The sequence below is a fragment of the Leuresthes tenuis genome, unplaced genomic scaffold (assembly GCF_036924035.1).
Source record: "Leuresthes tenuis unplaced genomic scaffold, fLeuTen1.0.hap1 SCAF_2, whole genome shotgun sequence".
NCBI classification, from domain to species: domain Eukaryota; kingdom Metazoa; phylum Chordata; class Actinopteri; order Atheriniformes; family Atherinopsidae; genus Leuresthes; species Leuresthes tenuis.
The window spans coordinates 23,260,006-23,278,294 of NW_027325356.1; the positions used below are offsets into that span (position 1 = coordinate 23,260,006).

Genomic DNA, 18,289 nt, shown 5'->3' on the forward strand with positions numbered 1-18,289 from the left:
TCGTTAGCCGCGTCTTCCTTCATAGCTTCGATGAAAAGCACTGTGTGGGTATAGATAGAAGCAGAACAGAATCAGCTATAGATCTGAGCCCCAATTATGCGATTTCCTCAAAGAAGTTCTCACCTATTGTACTCAAACAGCCAAAAGTCACCCGAAAATGCAGATAAAATGCACTATCATTGTTATTATTAATAAGGATGATTACCTCCCTTCTGCTTAAAAATTACACTTTGAATCCAGTGTGACAAATATTTCCAGAGGTACTTTGAAAGGGAAAAATCTTCACTCACGACAGCCTTAAAATATCCTAAACTTCCTCCATTTCACTCCGCCAGCGCCTCGTTGAAGGCAACACAGATGCAACAACATCACAGATGTGAAACCACGACGATAACCGGGCAGCCGATACTAGCATCCAATAAGGCCCATAAGAAATTGGCTTGATAACATTAATGCAACAGCAGCAATATTGTCCATTTTGGTGAGACTAGACTGTACATCAACTGAGGCCCAGTGCTCATACTACAGTGCGTCATGCCTAAAAAGAATCAATTCTAGCAGGCTGTGTAGGAGTAAAAAATACTGGCCGTGGATGGGAGGTGAAAAGATTGTGCTATCAATTTGATCTTTAGTGTCTGCCTGCCTTGCGTGTATTGACCTGACCGCATCTCAGACATGCGTTGTTTTGAAAATGAACTAAATGTTACTACGGGTGACCTCCCGATGTGATTGATGGATGGATTGATGAACGGGCCTGGAAAGGGAATGCTTTTTTCACTCAACGTGCTAGAAAGATCATTCTTCAGGTGACAATGCGGTCTTTACACCAGATGATTTGCAGCACGAGCACTTAAACAAAGTGCAACTCGAGCCACCTTAATAAGAAAAGAAGGAAAGAGAAAAAAAAAAGGATGTTTTTAGAACACGTAACAGAGCAGTAAAACAATTTGTGGCTGCCGTCTAAAATTAATACGGTAGTTTTCAGGCATCATTCGCTGCAGCCACACAGACAATGATTTGTGTTGTGGCAAAACTCATACCAGATTAAAGAGGTTTTCGTTTTTGCTGCAGCATATTTGGCATCCAAACACAGCCGTTCTTGACTGAGGCAGCTCCAGTGCTAATTCAGAGCCAAAACTTAATTTTGAACTAGTTCCTTTCTTTTTGACGTCCTTCACACACACACACACACACACACTTAGCCATGAGAACTGGCCCTGGAATAGCACCAACCTGTTGCTGGTTGAGAGTGAAGAAATGCTTTCATCAGGTACTGGGGGCAGAATAACAGAGATAAACAAAAAGCAGACCTTGTGTTGCGTCCAGTCTGCCAAAGAACAGCAAAACCAGGATTCTCACGGAGCTCGCTGTTCCTCGCATTTAGTTGCAATTCAAAATTCAGATTCAGCCCGTCAGAGTTTGCAAACGCCGCCCTTATTGTTTTGTGGTGTAGTTCACAATAGCCGGTTTTTTAAACAACATTTTTAAATGCTCTTCAATGTTTCGATATCCACAGTTCATAAATACAGTGTGCATCAGAGTTCATAAAAGCCAGTCCCCCCCATTCACAAACCGCCGTCTACATTTCATCCTTCATAAAAGCAGACTGAGAATATTTAGACAGAGAAAATGAGGCAAAAAAAACACTTTGATCTGTGGTGAAACAAACAAACAAATAAAACTTCTTCTTCTTTTTTCAAACAGTCACACAATGACATGGCCCAAAGTTGAACCAACTCTAGCAGCCGTCCAGCATCAGCATCTGGTTCGAGTTGTTCAGAAAACATCAACAGTGATCTCACATGAGAAGGTTGTGGTATATCACAAAGAGCAGTTGATGATATAAACAAAGCTTTAGCAAAATGTCTCTTCATCACTGTCACATAAACACTATTGAGGTCTGAAGTTATCCCAGAAAGTTTGATGAATTCAGAACAATGACCCTCGAGTCCCCGACAAAATATGACATGACAGCAGACAAAAAAGCGAGACGTTTAACCTTCACACGGCATCGTGAGCCTTATTAGCCTTGGGAAAAAAGATGCCACGCAAGTAAATAATCTATGAGAGGCCAAGTAGCCACAAAACATGAAGTAGGAAAAGCACACGAAACAGTATTAACAATAGGTGTAGCATCAACAGCAGAATACAGTTTAAACAGACAGTGGGAGGAATCACAGCCTCTTTACAGCCACCAGCCTGGCTGTAAAGACAGAAAATAGCTGAGTGGTGAAAATGCATGTACTGGTCAAAAGGGTGCTTAGATCCTTTGTGTGAAGTATACTGCCCCACAGCATGCAGAGGGGGGGGGGCAAAGTATGGCTGCACGTATTGGTGAGCAGGGGGCCTGGGCCCCAACTGGCAGACCTCCTCTCTTTGGTATTTAGGTATGCTTTTGCTTTTCATTCACACGCACAAGCTCACAGGCCCATCTCCCCACAGTGGTCCCCTCCCCCCTTCCTGTTGTTGCATTTCAATGTAAATGGGTAGATGAATGGCTGCAGCTGGCCCATCAAAAGGCCAGCCTTGCTGAAGGGCCTTGGTGATTGAGATTCAGCCAGGCCACACCACGTCTACCCTCCCCCACCCAACACCGTCCTAACACCCGTCTCAGCTTAGCTGATTTCCAACATGAAGTGGATGACGCGGCACACCAGGGATTTAACAAAACCCATACAGGACTTTGCCTTAGTGGACAAATGCGCTAAGCAAGAAGGCAAAAAGTGGCAAAGTCACATCTTTGAGTTATGGCAAAGGATGACGACGGACTACACATCCCAAGCTGTTCTGTTCTGCTTTCTCATCGGTTGTAAACCATCCATTTGGTCATCCATTCCGTTGGCATTAAGAAACAAGGCAAGCACAAAAAGATTTAGTTTTTAAAGCAGCAAAAGCTGGCAAAGTGGAACCTCAACACGCCATATATCCGTGAATAGCAGGTCTAATGTGATAATTGTGGCTTACACTTACACTGTGGGCCATCTTATCTTTAAATAAACATATCAAAGAGATACATAAAAGCTGAAAGTATCAGGAAGTTAGAAAGCCTGTCTTGTTTTTTTTTTACTGCATATAAGCTGAACAGACCAGGGCAGCGTTGCCCAGAGGGACCGAACACACAGACACAGACTGTCTGCATCGTCAGGTCCAAGACCTGGCCAACTAACCTCAGGACATTTCCAATCCCATGTATGGATAATACATCATCCCACAAAGCCTCCTGTTCAGCTGCACATCCAATCAAACACCAACTGTTGTCATCAGATCTGCAACAGCCCTGATTCATGCCTGCCCAGACTGAGAGAAGCAGCCATTTGTCCAGTCACACCAGCTAGTGAAGTCCTTTTAATATGCACACACTTATCTGCAGACATTTATCTGCATTCATGAACAAAAACCTTGAGTAACTAACACAACTACTGAGAAGATGTGGAAGCAAACAAGTGAAGAAAAAGAAAACAAACAAGCCAAATTCTAGATTTTAGGTTCAGGACGCACGAAACCTGAGAGACTTTCAGCAACCGAGCCTCTATAGAGTTCTTTCAGAATGAAACCAAAAGTGCAATCAAACAGCGCCACACGGTTGTGTCAGTAAGAGGGGGAGACTGATCAGTCGCAGGTCAGTCTGTGTTCTAATGTATTCGTGCCAGAATGGGGAAATAAATTAATCCTGGGAGCCTGTTTAATGAAAAGCAATTACAATCAAGCATTTCAGTAAGTTTCCCTTAATTTAAGTAAGAATGCAATATATTCCTTGTCCAAGCTTCAATCAAAAAGATCAAAAGCTAAATCTGTAAGAGGCAGTTTTCTTTTCTTTTGATGTACAAGAAACTGGGAGAAGAGAAAATATTCGCCAGAAATGTGCAGTGGAAGGCTTGCAGAAACTAACATGAGCTAAAGACGTCATCAACCAATAGGACCTCCAAAACCCCAGAATGAGGCTCCACAGTCCCCGAGGGAAACAGCAGGACTGGCCCCCGCCATTTTGTTCCATTTCTCTTCAAGGATAGAGGAGGGGGCAAAGGACTAGGCTGAATTTCAAAAGGCTTCAGATGCCATTTGAGTATCCGCTGAGATTCTGCTGCTGGAACAGCAGCTATAAAAGATTTACACAATTCGAACATGGAGGACGAGAGAAACCTAGACACATAAAGGCACAGGCAGACGGAGAGAGGCAAGAAATAGGAGTAGCCATGCTTGTTTACCTAAAGGACCACACTCCAAGTAAGGGGGGGGGGGGGGGGGGGGGCAGAGTGGCTGCTGGAGCCAGAAGGCTTTTCCCTCTTACAACTAGCAGCACAACAACCCATTTTATTCCCCTGTCTGAACCTCAAGAGGACAGTTCTGCAGCAATATTTAAAGGTGAAATTGCAAAGTGCAGTGCATACTGTGCCACCACCCACGTATTTATCATTACATAATACACAGTTAAAGAGGGCATAGGGAAAGTAACGGCCCAAAGCTTCCTCCTGATATCGAAAGAGACCTACAGTTATGCTGTTGAGTAATGCGGAGAAGCCAGACTTGGTGCTTGTGGAGCAAATAGAAGTGATTTGAACTGCATATCGTGTTAGAAAACATGACCTCCTCTGGTATTTCCCAAAAAACGGCATTTTGTTAATTAGAGAAACATAATTCAATATTTTGCTCTGTAAACCAATAGTTGATATGTTGATCTGAAATAATGATATTGAACAAAAACAATGATTTCTGCTGTGAAAAGTACTTTAATATTGTGGGGAAACTGTCATCAAGACAATTTAACTTCGAACTTGTATTATCAAGTCACTGCAACCAAATGTATAAACATGCGAATCAAACCTCCTGCAAACGTTGAAATATCAACACTTAACATTGGAATTGAATACAACTCGGACATAAAAACAGACAATATTTCATGTCTTTGTTGCCATCCTTGTTTTCGAGGTAAACAAGTTCGAGTAAAAGACCTGACACTCCATAAACAAAGTAACTGGTGTGATGAATCATGGAAAAATCAGCCTGAAACGACCCAGAAGCTGCCAACACGCCTACCAGCAATGAGCCACGAAGCTGCAGTTGTGATGAATATCAGAGTGATTACTGTAATCTCTTCTAACAGCACTATACCAAATTTTCCCTAAATCATTAAGGCAAGACCGATTGACAAATGCCTCAAAGAACCCAATGGAAATTAGCCAGGCACACGTACAATTGATTTCACAAGAAGCACGCAGCTCCGTTCAAAAGACAATTACCAAATCAAATGATTTGCAAGATCATTTAGTAAACAGGTAGAACAATAGTGACCTGCCAGCCTTTTCTGTAGCTTGATCAGGCTCGTAATTCATTTCGAAGTAGAAAAACAGGCCACTTAATACTTAATAGTCACATTCTGGTGCAAGTCTGCTGTGCAACGACTGCATAACTCCTAAAAATAAAAAAAAACTCCCCCTTTAGGAATCAGATATACTTTCCTTGTTTTTTTTTGTTTTTTTTTAATGGCATCGAGTCATTTCAGTTCAATGCTCTAATTAATCAATACTCGCACATGAGTCATTCAGACAAAATCTGACAGCATAACAGTGGACTTGGTCACACTAATGATCTAGTTCCGCAAAACAACAAATACCATCAAGCCACCTCAAATACAGCAAGCATGACAGGCTTGTTCTCACGCTTCCACATGTGGCATATTTCTGCCACGATGCATCGCCTTGCATTAGGTGTTATGCCAGCCTCCTAATCAGCTGAAAACGTGTGATCCAAAGAGCCCATCTAAAAAAGCTAAAAAAAAAACAAACAAACAAAACAACAGAAGTCGTTCTCAATGCTTTGAGATGCAGCAGAGGAAGAGGAGAAATGTTCATAGCTGGACTAGCTGTGATGGACACCGGTTGGTAAACTTCCCAGATGTGGAATAAAAGTCAATTAAGGGAGTTTAAGAGATGTGAGGCACAGAGTCCACAGCTGGTCAGTGGAAGAGCAGAATCACAGGGACGCTTCCTGTTCTTTCTTTCTCGGCCCATGACCTCTCTAACCTCTGCAGAACTCCATTTCCTGTTGCCGACAGAAGGTATTGCCTTGATTCTCTGGTACCACTTATAGGGAACAGGAGCAAAATCTCACCAGCACTAATGGGAACCGGATGGAACATCAAATCTAAGGGCGTCGAGTAGCATAGCATTTTATCAGCTCCTGCAAAAAAGATCTATTCAGACCAAACGCATGAACTGCCAGTAACATGGTGGCTACACTGCAACTCAAAATATGTCGGTTCTCCAAAAAACTAACGTGCCCGATGGAAGGAAACACAGCAGAGATCACAACCATTTACAATTCTACAAAAACAGTGTTGACTTTTACACACACACACACACACACACACACACACACACATCACAAACTCCATGAACAGAGCATGTGATACCAGTTGCATTCGAGGCTTTAACTATAGCACAGACAAATAAGACCCACGCAAGCTCAGGGGAGACAGAGATATGCATCAGTGCCTCTGCAGTGTAGTCAACACCAACACCTCGACAAGCCACAACACACTCAGTATCTTGGTGGAAAACACCACCAGCGGCACTGCAGTGTTTTCCTCATCACCGATACTGCACCACAGTGCTAAGCTTCTCCTTCGCATTCATTTCTTCTCCAGCTCACTTCAGACCCTCTTTTGCGTGTTATTCAACAGAGAAGACACGCGCTCCGGTGAGCATACTCGGCCATTTGTTCATCAATACACTCCGCTGTGAGGCTGCTAACTGTGTACAAACAGGGACAGATCATTCCAGGTAGCATGGCAGCATTTCAAAGCATTCTTTAACTGGCTCTACGAAGCCCACTGCTCTTCTTAATTAGTTTTTAGTCCTGACGATCCAATTCGCCGACCACCTTAAAGACTGACCTTTAGCACACCCATTTCACTTTGGTTCTGAAACAAGCGAAGCAAATGGACAAGACTTAGTGCTTTGTAGTAGGGATTTATGACACTGCACACCCAACAGGAAAAGCAGGTAGACTAGCAGTTCGTTAGATCAACTGCCAAATTAGGTCAACATTTGGATATGGTTAAATGCACTCTCCTGAGAAATCTAGTGTTAATCATAGTGGATTTAGGAAATGCAATATAACCAGAGTATAACCTCAAAGTTTGATCTAGACAAGGAGGGAGAATCTAGTGCATTTCTGCATTCAAAACAAGCCTCCCTGAACACATGCACAGCACCAACCATTGTATCCCCAACGCAGGCAGCACCAAATGCTTGCTAAAACCGAGTGAATCGAATTGTAAAGCGTCAACACGCCAGTCTCATCGGGCACAACTAATCATTCACCAGAGCTACGACAAACCTACAAAGCCAGCTTAAAAAACACTGCATCTTATATCAGTGTGTACCACAAAACTGGATCCCTTCTTTGATCAAATTATCAGCACTTTCCACAAACCCTGCTCAGATTAACCGCAGAAAAGATGCGTTTGAGAAGCAGGGCTGCGCGATTCTAATGGAAATGAGTAAATCACACCATTATATAACCATGAAGCAGCATACTCGCATTTTCACATATGTAATGCTTACTAAAGCTAAAGACACTGCAAGCTGACCTCTGTCGCAACACAACAACGACCCGAGTAAACCACGAGAGCAGGAGTCAGTTTGTTGTTGTTAACATGTTGGCCATGCAGGACCAGTAACATGAGACTTACCTCTATCTGAATTCCCACGATTTCAATTAGTTGTATGAATCGTTACTGTTTAGTCAATGCCGCAATGTTTTCGGCCGATGCTGGATGGTCCCATTTGTTGCCGTCGGTTCAACATAAAGTCCGGAGACATCCGCATGAAGTCGCGGCGACCATCGCAGCTAAAAACCAGCTCACCAGAATCGAGGCTAACGCTAGCTTGTCAAAACCGTGTAGAGCAACAAACAGACGTCCAAAGAAAAAAACACTAAAATATCCACGAGAGATCGTTTACAGCGTAGCTATTTCATCTTCACCACAACCTAAGAACCTTTAGGGGTCCATCTGTATAACGGTAGGCTTGCCTAGGTGAAAGTAAACCATCAAAAGACCATATTTTTGTTTCGCTTTAATCCTCTCCGCCAGCCCATTCGAGCGGTTTTCGAGCGGCCTTTGACTTCAGTGAGTAGACGCTTGGGACGGAAACGCATCCGGGATGCAACGACTGTTCTGATTGGCTAGAGCAATGTGGGCGGATACCTCCCCAGTGCGTGTGGAAATGGACGCCATTTTGGATCCACAACAGATGCAAACCTATGACCAGACTGAACGTGTGCAGGGCTCCAACGTGGCTGAATACACTCCACAGTTTCAAACGCAGGAGAGCACACTCCATTATATAGTTGGAGGACCAAGAAAAGGAAATGGAGTACAGGCATTAGGTGCATTCGTTTTCTACATGTCTACAAACCTATACATATATATATATATATATATATATATATATATATTCTTATATATAATAAATATTGATTTTGTGAACATTTCGGTGCACAAAAAGAGAAATAATGTATATTCTTAAGCACTTGGAAAGCTGTTGAATAAGGCATTTATGAAAACGACTAATGCTTTTTTGTCTAGCACTTTTTATGTGTCATTAAAAGTATAAGTATGAATTAAGGGTAATTTGGCTCTTAATGGGTTTGGAAGTTCGTGCTGAATGCATTGGTCGGAAAGGAAGATAAACGGTTTATTATTATTTCTAAATCAGAGAGGAGACAGAGTTGGCAAGAAGCGGAGTGTGCTGGTGTTTATAGTTAACGCACCCGTGGTCAAAATAAACCGTGAGGGGATAGTACGAAGGCTATTATTGGCTGAAGGAAAATATCCCTGCTCTTATTGGCTTATCTCATATGCCAATCAAACTGACCTGTACACGTCGCATTTGACTACAGTATTGCTGTGATTGTTTACAACGGGGAAATGACACCCGGCAGTCTGCATGTTTTTTTTTTTTTTTTTTTTTTAAAGAATAATATGATTGCTGAAATCACTAAGAGCTAAATTAACCGACTGGCGCTGCTTCAAGCAGGAATGAAGAGGGAGTCATCATTAAATTACTTTTTATGTGGTGCGGATTTTGCGTGAGCTAAAGGAAAAGACTATAGTCCTCGAGATCAATCTAAAAGATTAATCTCACGAGGTAACAACAAAACGTAACTAATACCTCCGACTGAACCAAATGTATTAAGAGCGCCGTTCTGTCATTTTAAGCAATGGCGCTCTCTGCTGGAGCAACAAAACACTAAAAGACGCGGAAGAAGAAATATGAAGCACTTAGTTTTAACGTTAAGTGTTCTTTACTTGACGTTGCAAAGAAAAAAATATAAAATATCAATTTAATGTTGGTATAGAACAAAGCGCAATAACGAATTAAAAAAATTGATGTGACTGTTTTTGTCTACATGTTATTGTTTTATTAGTGATAATATTTCTTTAATCTTAACGTTGAATTCAAATAGCTCCCTACCCAGGAGAATAACTGTATTTAAGGTTTTTTTTTCAATCATCAAATTTTTGTTAGATGGAATCTAATCTAATTTATCTCTGGGATATTAATTCTACAGTGTTTTACGCGTTTCTAATATTCATAACACTAAACTTGAACAACATCATCTCATCAAGTCACAAAGTACTTTACAGCACATTTTACAGCACATAGCACACAGCACATTTGTGTGATGTGTATACATATTCAGTGTCAATTACAAAACGTTGTAAGAATCTAGTGGCAATGAACAGATAGCACATTCATTTCTTGGTTTGAGGTTGGGGTTTCAAGAGGTGCCTCTCCTTGGTTTAGCCCAGCAGGCCGAAATGGGATGTGAAACTGAAGTTTGTAGCCCTTAAACTCGACTGTAAAAAAATTTTAAAAAATCCTGCGCAAAAGCTTGCGCAATTTGCAGGTCCCTGAAGCTCAATAAGAAAAGGGTTGAAGTTCAACGTTTGAACTACGGCATGGGTTGATGCTGGCTTTCATTGAGCCAAGCCACTAGATTAGCTGACGTTTCTTAATGCAGGTGTTACAGACACGGATGGAATCATTGAAAAGTAAAGAATTAAATACGATAAAAAAGTTTTATGATTAATAGAAAGGGGTGAATCTAGACAGGTACCTTTGCATTTGTACGATGTGTACACAAATACTAAATGTTTTACTATTTGTGTATTGTATTAATAAGAAAATTGCGGTCATTCATAACAGTCATTATACCGTAAAATGCTGATATCCAACTGGCAATGTACATACCAGTAGGTGGCGGTAATGAGCGAACGAGCCGCTCTTCTTCTGTAAAAACAAAGAAGAAGAATGACATCAGTTGAATAACATACCATGATGCTAGCTATAAACGGAGGTTGGGGTAAACAAATGTCTCATAACGCTTAGTTGGAGTTTACGGGAGGAGCGATTGTGATGGCATTACAGCGGTTCAGTTAATGTTGAGTTTGACTTGTTATTGACACCATGTCGGTTTTGCTGTTGCAGCACGGTGCCGACATATGTAGAAAATACAACATATGTATGTTGTGGGCGCTGTCAAAGCGAAGCTCTCATGTTTTAGCGAGGAAACTCACATCCAGCCACAATGGCAAAAATGTGCTGTCCAGGAGTGCAGATGTTAGCAGGACGCTTCTTTCGAGATCAGAGCGGACACTCACTGGTCAGCCACCGAAGAAACTCATCCAGGTAGGCCAAAGACTGACCTAACAGGGCAGTTGTGTTAACTGTCTCCCCCATCTTGTTTATTTTCTAGCGTTTAGTAGAGAAAACTGTCGGTGTTCTGGCTAATCAGTGTGTATAAAATGTAAAAAAAATAAATAAAAGGTATGATTATGTTATATGATATTATACCAGTATGACTCTCAGTGGAAGGCTTTATCATGCCTTTAATGATGACCAACGTGTTTTCCCAAGATTTTTTGATTGTTTTGAAGGGGATTTTTGCTTTCTCGTCTCAGTTGTAATAGGACTGAGCTATTATTAAGATTCAACGTGCCCACCTTAGTTTTAACTTGCTCTGATCTTTGTCATCATTTCAGAGTCTTCTCCACAGACCTTTGGGTCCTGTCATGGTGGGACTTAGCAAAGAGTTAATCAGAAACAACCTGCTGAGGAACCCTGTTGGTCTGGCAAATCTATTAGGTAAGCACTCGGCTTACTTTAGTATAATTCTGTCCCAATACATTTGACTTATTGGTAGCTGTTTACAATGTGTGGAAAATCTTTAATTTCAGGGTCAACAAACTTTTTCAGCACAGCCCAGTCTAAACAACAGAAAAATAAAAGCAATGGACAAAAGGGAAAAACTCCACAGGAAGATGAAGGTATATGATAAACCGCTTTAGCGGCACCTCACTGTTAAAAAAACAAAACAAACTGCACCACATCTGGTCGTTGCCATGATTTCTTTCTCTGTTCCCGTTTGTTCTATGGCTCGCCTCACAGAGGAGAAGAAACGCCGCGAGCAGGACGATCAGTTATACCGCGATCGCCTGCGGACCCTCTTCATCATTGCGCTGGTCATGAGCCTGCTGAACAGCATTAATACCAGCGGTGGTAACATCTCTTGGAATGACTTTGTCAACGAGATGTTGGCCAAGGGAGAGGTGTCACGCGTGCAGGTCGCCCCTGAGAGTGACATTGTTGAAATCTACCTTCACCCCGGAGCAGTTATCTTTGGAAGGCCTGTATGTAGTGTGGGGTGTTCTCCAAACACACGATTAGCGTCTGAACTTAAGGGGCGGTGGAGGTGTCCACGCTGCCTTCGCATTTACATTAATGTTTCTTGCTTCGCAGAGGCTGGCGCTCATGTACAGGATGCAGGTCGCCAACATTGACAAATTTGAGGAGAAGCTGAGAGCAGCCGAGGAGGAGCTGAATATTGACACGAAGGACAGAATACCAGTGTCGTACAAGCGCACTGGCTTCTTTGGAAAGTAAGAATACGATTTTTGTTCTGACAGCGGGTGTTAAAAGAAATCAATTCATGAGCACTAGCAGTTTGTTACATCATGACATTACATCCAAGTGGGGGGTAAGGATGGGTCGTCCACAGAAAAGTTAATCAACAAATTTGTCATTGTGTCGCATTGTTCCTCTCTTAATTAAGCACTTAAAGGACTGAGAGGTTCCATCTTTTTTCTAACTGCTAAGTTAAAACAAACTGTTTTAAGGCCCATTTCTTTTTCCTCTTTGCAGTGCAGTATATGCTCTGGGGATGGCTGCTATCGGCGTGGCTATTCTTTGGTATGTCTTTCGACTCGTAGGCATGGGTGGCAGAGAAGGCGGCTTCAGTGCTTTTGTGAGTAATGCGCAGAAAGCAGCTGCTGTGGGTGTTTATTGTGTTCCACTGACTCGACAGGCATGCTAATTGCATATTACGACAAACTCAACAGAATCAGCTGAAGATGGCCAAGTTCACCATTGTGGACGGTAAATCAGGCAAGGGCGTGAGTTTCAAAGATGTGGCTGGCATGCATGAGGCTAAGACGGAAGTAAAGGAATTTGTTGACTACCTCAAGGTAAAAAAAACACATTCAAATGAGTGTTTCTTGATCTGTTATTAACCCTTAAACATGTAAAGTCACCACAGAACATGTGATACAAATCAAGAAATCTAAGAATGGGGTGAATTCGACTGATGGTTTTGTTTGGTTTTGCTAAAAGTATCAATCATCCAAATTCTTTTGTATCTACCATGTAAATTTCAAAAGTAAAAGTTTAATTTCGTGGACCATGCTGGTGTTCCTTGACAGAGTCCAGAACGATACCTCCAACTGGGTGCAAAAGTTCCTAAGGGTGCACTGCTGCTTGGGCCCCCAGGTTGTGGCAAGACCCTGCTTGCTAAGGCTGTAGCCACAGAGGCTCAGGTGCCATTTCTAGCAATGGCTGGTTCTGAGTTTGTGGAGGTCATTGGAGGTGAGTACAAACCATACATGTAAATAATATCATACTCAATGAGTCAAAATACAAAAAGACAATATCAATACGATACCTGATGTGTTGTTTGTGTTGGTAATCCTGATATTTTAATCTAGTACATGGTTATACTGTCAAAGTGTCCTGATGCTCAATGATCTGATGCTTTGTTTCTCAAATTCAGTTGGGAGAGATATAATTTCCACTATTTTAACAACAGTTACCAATTCACACACATATTCCTAAATCTTGCTCTTCCCCCTGACACAGTGTCACATATTCATGATAAACGCAGCCAAATTTTAAAACTATGTGGTGAATTTATGCAAATCTAGGCTTCCGAAGGTTGACCAATCAGATGAGAGGGTGCTTTTAGGGATGAGGGCCTTAAAGAGACGGGGTGTTTCAGATGAAGGATAAAATTAAGGGTGCAAAAATGGTCAGAATAAGATCTTTGATAATATTTCGTTGCCTGTAACTTATGGAAAGCATCACCAATGGAGAAGAAAATGGATAAAGAAATGTGCACGATGTGTCGCTTTTTAATTTCTGTTGACACTTTAGATACTGTATGCTCCGCCTCGGGTGTGATGCAGATTCTGTTTGTACTTATGTGTAGGTCTTGGTGCTGCAAGGGTCAGAAGTCTGTTCAAGGAGGCACGTGCTCGAGCACCTTGCATGGTCTACATTGATGAGATTGATGCTGTAGGAAAGAAGCGCTCCAACAACACGTCAGGCTTCTCCAACACTGAGGAGGAGCAGACTCTCAACCAGCTGCTGGTGGAGATGGATGGTGAGTAAAACACGAGGTTTTCAGAGCAGTTTTTTGACCTGTCGGACAAAGTGATGAAGCTTTGTAATCCTCTTCTTTGGCAGGAATGGGAACAACAGACCATGTGATCGTCCTTGCTTCTACTAACAGAGCAGATATATTGGACAATGCTCTAATGAGACCAGGCCGGTTGGACCGGCACATTTTCATAGATCTGCCCACTTTGCAGGTAGTCTTCATTAACTCTCGTGCATTTATTGTACTTTAATTTGATTAATGATTTGTGATTGGTCTCAAAACATTATATTTAGAGTGATTTATTCTTTCCAAAGCATTACCAATACTGAACCAAGTTTTTTTTTTTTTGTTCCTATAACTTTATTGTTCTCGTAACTTTTGAAGGGCTCGGTCAGTTAAATCTAGTTTAACTGTTTTGCATTGATGTCGTTCAGGAGAGGAAGGAGATCTTTGAGCAGCATCTGAAGATCCTGAAGTTGACCCAACCAGCTAATTTCTATTCTCTGCGGCTGGCTGAGCTCACCCCAGGCTTTAGTGGTTCGTGCAAATTTATTGATTTGTCCTTCTGTGAATTTGTAAACATCTGCCGCTGTAAGACAATGACACTGTGCTTCCATGAGAAAACGATATTGTGGTGCCCCAAATTTTGTGAACCCTTGAGAATTGTATGTTTTTCAGCATTAATATGACCTAAAACATCGGATTGCCACATAAGTCCTATTAGTGGAACATTGTAAAGTTTTTCAACCGCTTTTAATCACCAGTTCAAGCAGTCCACACTTCCTTAAATGCCATTTCCACACAGTAAACATAGAGCCTCACTTTGTTTCCACAGGTGCAGACATCGCTAACATTTGTAATGAAGCTGCTCTGCATGCTGCCAGAGAGGGTTTCAAGTCCATCGACACTTTTAACTTTGAGTATGCAGTGGAGAGAGTCATAGCAGGTACAGCGATGCAGTGGTTGTGGGGAAACCAAAACATTTTACTTTTCTGATGTGCCATTCTGGCAAAATCTGACACATCCGCCTGCATGCGTTTGTCTGCAGGGAGTGTGAAGAAGAGTAAGATCCTGTCTAAAGAAGAGCAGAGGGTGGTTGCCTTCCATGAGTCTGGACACGCCTTAGTGGGATGGCTACTTGAGCACACAGAGGCAGTGATGAAGGTGACACACTTGCTCACAGCGGGTTCAAAATGTCTATCTACTGTGAGATATAATTGTATGCCCCAATTAGATTAAATTAGGAACGATTATCTGTAAATTTCTGTTGGAACCAAGTCAGACATCTCATCATTTCATCTAGTCAGTTTAATGTGTATAAGCTATCGAAAGAAGACGATATTTCAGCAAACACTGGGTAGCTCGTTCAGGTTAAACATTGTAGATCAGATCAGAAACGTGTAGCTCCAGGGCCAGATATCTGCAGACAAGTTCAGGGAGGGAAGTGACACAAATGCTGAGAGAGACACAAGAGATTTGTGGCATACTGTAGCAGTATAGATGCATGTAGAGAGGAGTAGAAGAGAGGAGCTCAGTGCATCATGGGAGATCCCCCTGAGCAGCCTGAGCCTGAGGCAGCATATCTCAGCATGGCTCAGGGTCGTCTCCCCTTACATATTATGTGTTAGGTGGAGGGCCAAGTAACGAGAAGCTCAAATTAGAGAAGCATAATCACTCTCGCTTGTTCTGATCAGAACTCTAGACGTAGCATTTGTCATCAGCTGGAGGATTTTTCAGAGAGTTAAGGAATAACTAACATAAAGCAGCAGTGACAAACGCATGGCCTAGTTTTCAGCGACATCTGAGATGGGATGTTCCCGACTCTGATAACGTTACACAGGAGAAAGAAGTGGTTGGAGAAGAACAAATCCTGCTCAGAATAACTCCAAGGATACTCAGTGGTACTGGAGGCTAAAGTAATGCTGATATAGTGAAACAATGTGCCAATAGGCCACTAGTCTCATTACATTTCTTAGAAAATAGAAAGTATTAAGATTGAATCATTTATAAGGATAATTGGAGTTATTCTGTTGACATTTGAGGATAATCCAAACAAATAAATCTTTTTCAGGTGTCCATTGCCCCAAGGACAAATGCAGCTTTGGGGTTTGCTCAGATCTTACCCCGTGACCAGTACCTGTTCACAAAGGAGCAGCTGTTTGAGCGCATGTGTATGGCTCTGGGGGGAAGAGTTTCTGAGGCGATCACCTTTAACAAGGTTACCACAGGTACCCTCTGTCTGTCTGTATGTTTTTACTGTAATTACAGCCTGCTGACGCGCTTATGACCTTAGATCTTCTCTTGCTGATTGCTTTCAGATCATTTTCACACACCTAGCTGAACATCCAAGTGTGAGTTCATTTAAAAACACAGGTTGAGGCCTCTTCCTTCTGTCTTTCCAGGAGCTCAAGATGACTTGCGCAAGGTGACACGTGTGGCCTACTCTATGGTGAAGCAGTATGGCATGTGTGACAGTGTCGGCCAGGTCTCATTCCCAGATACTGAGGGGCAGAGTGCCGTTGGACGGCGTCCTTTCAGCCAAGGCCTGCAGCAACAGATGGATCATGTGGGTTCTAAAATTGGATTAGTTCTCTGCTCTCAGAATAGCTCGCTGTGAATGTAGTTTTAATGAGCTTTGGTGGTAAACCAAGTATTCTTTGTTTTTACTTTTGCTGCTATTTGCGTACACAATTGACTGCATTTGTCTGCTCTTCCAGGAGGCTAAGATGTTGATCGCCCGCGCATACAGACACACAGAGAAGCTGCTGCTGGACAACAGAGACAAGCTAACTCTGGTCAGTTGTTTACGTCTTTGAGCGTACATTTTGATTGCGAGTTTTTGCTTATTGAACACAGTCCTCGTGCATTGTGTTTCATAAGTAGTTGGGTCTGTCTTTCCAGTTGGCCAACTCTCTGTTAGAGCGTGAGGTGGTGAACTATGATGACATTGAGGTCTTGCTGGGTCCCCCGCCCCACGGCCCTAAGAAGATGATCCCCCCACAGAGCTGGGTTGAGGCTGAAAGGGACAAGCAAGACACAGGAGAAGACGAACCTCGGCCACCTTCCCGCAAACAAGGAGAGGAGGACATGAATCCTCAGCTGGCCTGATTTTATGACGGCTCTAAACTCTTGTTCAGCTCCTGTGTTTCGCTGGTTCATTAAGAACTGGTGGAAACGGTCGAAAACCTGGAACTCCCATTGCAGACCAAATTCTAATATGCTTCAATTCCACTCAGCTGACCCATTTGTCTCACCTGTATGATGATCTGTACCTGAGAGGATGAGTACTGTGGGAGGAAAGCTATAATTTCCCTCACATTCTCACTGCCAACTCATATTATTATGCCATGGCAGCACTAAAAGCAAACATATTTAATCAAAATGTCTCTAAAATGCAGAAGGCTCTCCTGTCAGCATTTACTGTATATGCAGTCAACACTTATGTGACATGTGTTCATCGTTTTCATACAAATGTACAGTAGCATATTCAGGCTTCAAGCATTTTTTTGGGGAGCCGATATTCAACAACATCTGCAAAGGAACTGCGAGTCCATTTATAACTTAAATCACTCTTAAACTAACACGAACCAAAGTTGATTAGCGTTTGTCTTCGTGACCCACATGTACACCAACACATTACCGTCTGCATTCTGTGCAACAAGCTGCACATGAAACTAGAACAGTGCTGTAGATTGCTGTGGATGCTTGAACAGCGTGGAAGTAAGTGAAGAGGCTGCGAGGAAGACTTGAGCTGCTCTTCATCACTGCGAAGACCACATTTTACATCATCAACTTCTCATTCAGGGATACCATATAAAAATGTGTCATTGTGTTGAGCGAGCAGCAGATCAGATGTTACTCCACATTTACATGCTGCGGTGCCTGTGAACTTCATTTTTTTGTCTTTATTTTGTAATCAAACGGTTGGTTTGCAATTTGAACAGAATACATTTGATAGTAGAGCGATGGAAACTTTGGTTGAATAATTAAATAAGTTTTCTTAAGTTTTGCAAGTACATTAAATGTGCAATTTAGATTTTAAACCAGAAGATTTGTTTGCTGTTGAACTGAAATTTAGGGACAGCAGAAACATGTAGGACACATCTCTACAGGCCACTGGAAGGGCCAAACCCATCCAAATAAACTCTGGCACCTCAGTTTAAGAAATAGATGAACCCTAGGGACCCATATCCCTGTAAAATGGAGGGGTAGGGCCAAGGGGAGGAATTGGTATTGGCCTTGTTTTTCGGTCTGTTCTGGTTCTGCTGTGTGAACTCCCTCTTTTTGGCATCCTTCAGTGGACGCTGCCAGGCCGTCGCTCCGTTCAGAACCGGCCAATGGAGACGTGTCATCATTCAGGTTATGTTCTGTCCGTGTGATTCAGTTCACCAACAAATAAAAGCTCTCAGCTTGCAAACGAAACATCTGGATTTACGTTTTAATCACACATTTATTCTCCCTTAAATAATGCATTGTTTAAGTCCAGAGTCTGTAGCTTTTTTTTCATAATCATTATTTGTTGTATTCATAGCAAACCGGTTGTGTTTGATTGCATAATAAAGATAAATGT

General features: G+C 42.2%; 2 protein-coding genes across 3 annotated transcripts in view; one reads left to right on the top strand and one right to left on the bottom strand.

The window, feature by feature from the left end:
• Positions 1 to 8,139, bottom strand: part of ankrd11 (ankyrin repeat domain 11) — a 96,514-nt gene extending 88,375 nt beyond the window's left edge. For both annotated transcript variants that reach the window (XM_072380726.1, XM_072380725.1), the window contains exon 1: positions 7,694 to 8,139. The gene's annotated coding sequence lies outside the window, so the exon portion shown is untranslated. The remainder of the gene's footprint in view (positions 1 to 7,693) is intronic.
• A 2,170-nt stretch (positions 8,140 to 10,309) lies between these two features.
• On the top strand, positions 10,310 to 16,884 carry spg7 (SPG7 matrix AAA peptidase subunit, paraplegin). Its single transcript, XM_072380728.1, has 17 exons — positions 10,310 to 10,697; positions 11,051 to 11,153; positions 11,246 to 11,335; positions 11,457 to 11,698; positions 11,808 to 11,947; positions 12,210 to 12,312; positions 12,407 to 12,532; positions 12,767 to 12,929; positions 13,549 to 13,722; positions 13,806 to 13,930; positions 14,154 to 14,256; positions 14,555 to 14,665; positions 14,768 to 14,883; positions 15,791 to 15,947; positions 16,122 to 16,285; positions 16,437 to 16,514; positions 16,621 to 16,884. Exons 1-17 carry the CDS (start codon positions 10,476 to 10,478, stop codon positions 16,825 to 16,827), a joined length of 2,424 nt encoding a protein of 807 aa, XP_072236829.1. The 5' UTR covers positions 10,310 to 10,475; the 3' UTR covers positions 16,828 to 16,884.
• The last annotated feature ends 1,405 nt before the right edge of the window (positions 16,885 to 18,289 follow it).

Excerpts from the sequence above, each read along its gene's own strand:
- spg7 (XM_072380728.1), top strand. The coding sequence starts at position 10,476 with ATGTCGGTTTTGCTGTTGCAGCACGGTGCCGACATATGTAGAAAATAC. Across the intron at positions 12,930-13,548 it reads GTTTGTGGAGGTCATTGGAG|GTCTTGGTGCTGCAAGGGTC; the intron begins GTGAGTACAAAC and ends ACTTATGTGTAG. Across the intron at positions 14,257-14,554 it reads GCTCACCCCAGGCTTTAGTG|GTGCAGACATCGCTAACATT; the intron begins GTTCGTGCAAAT and ends TTGTTTCCACAG.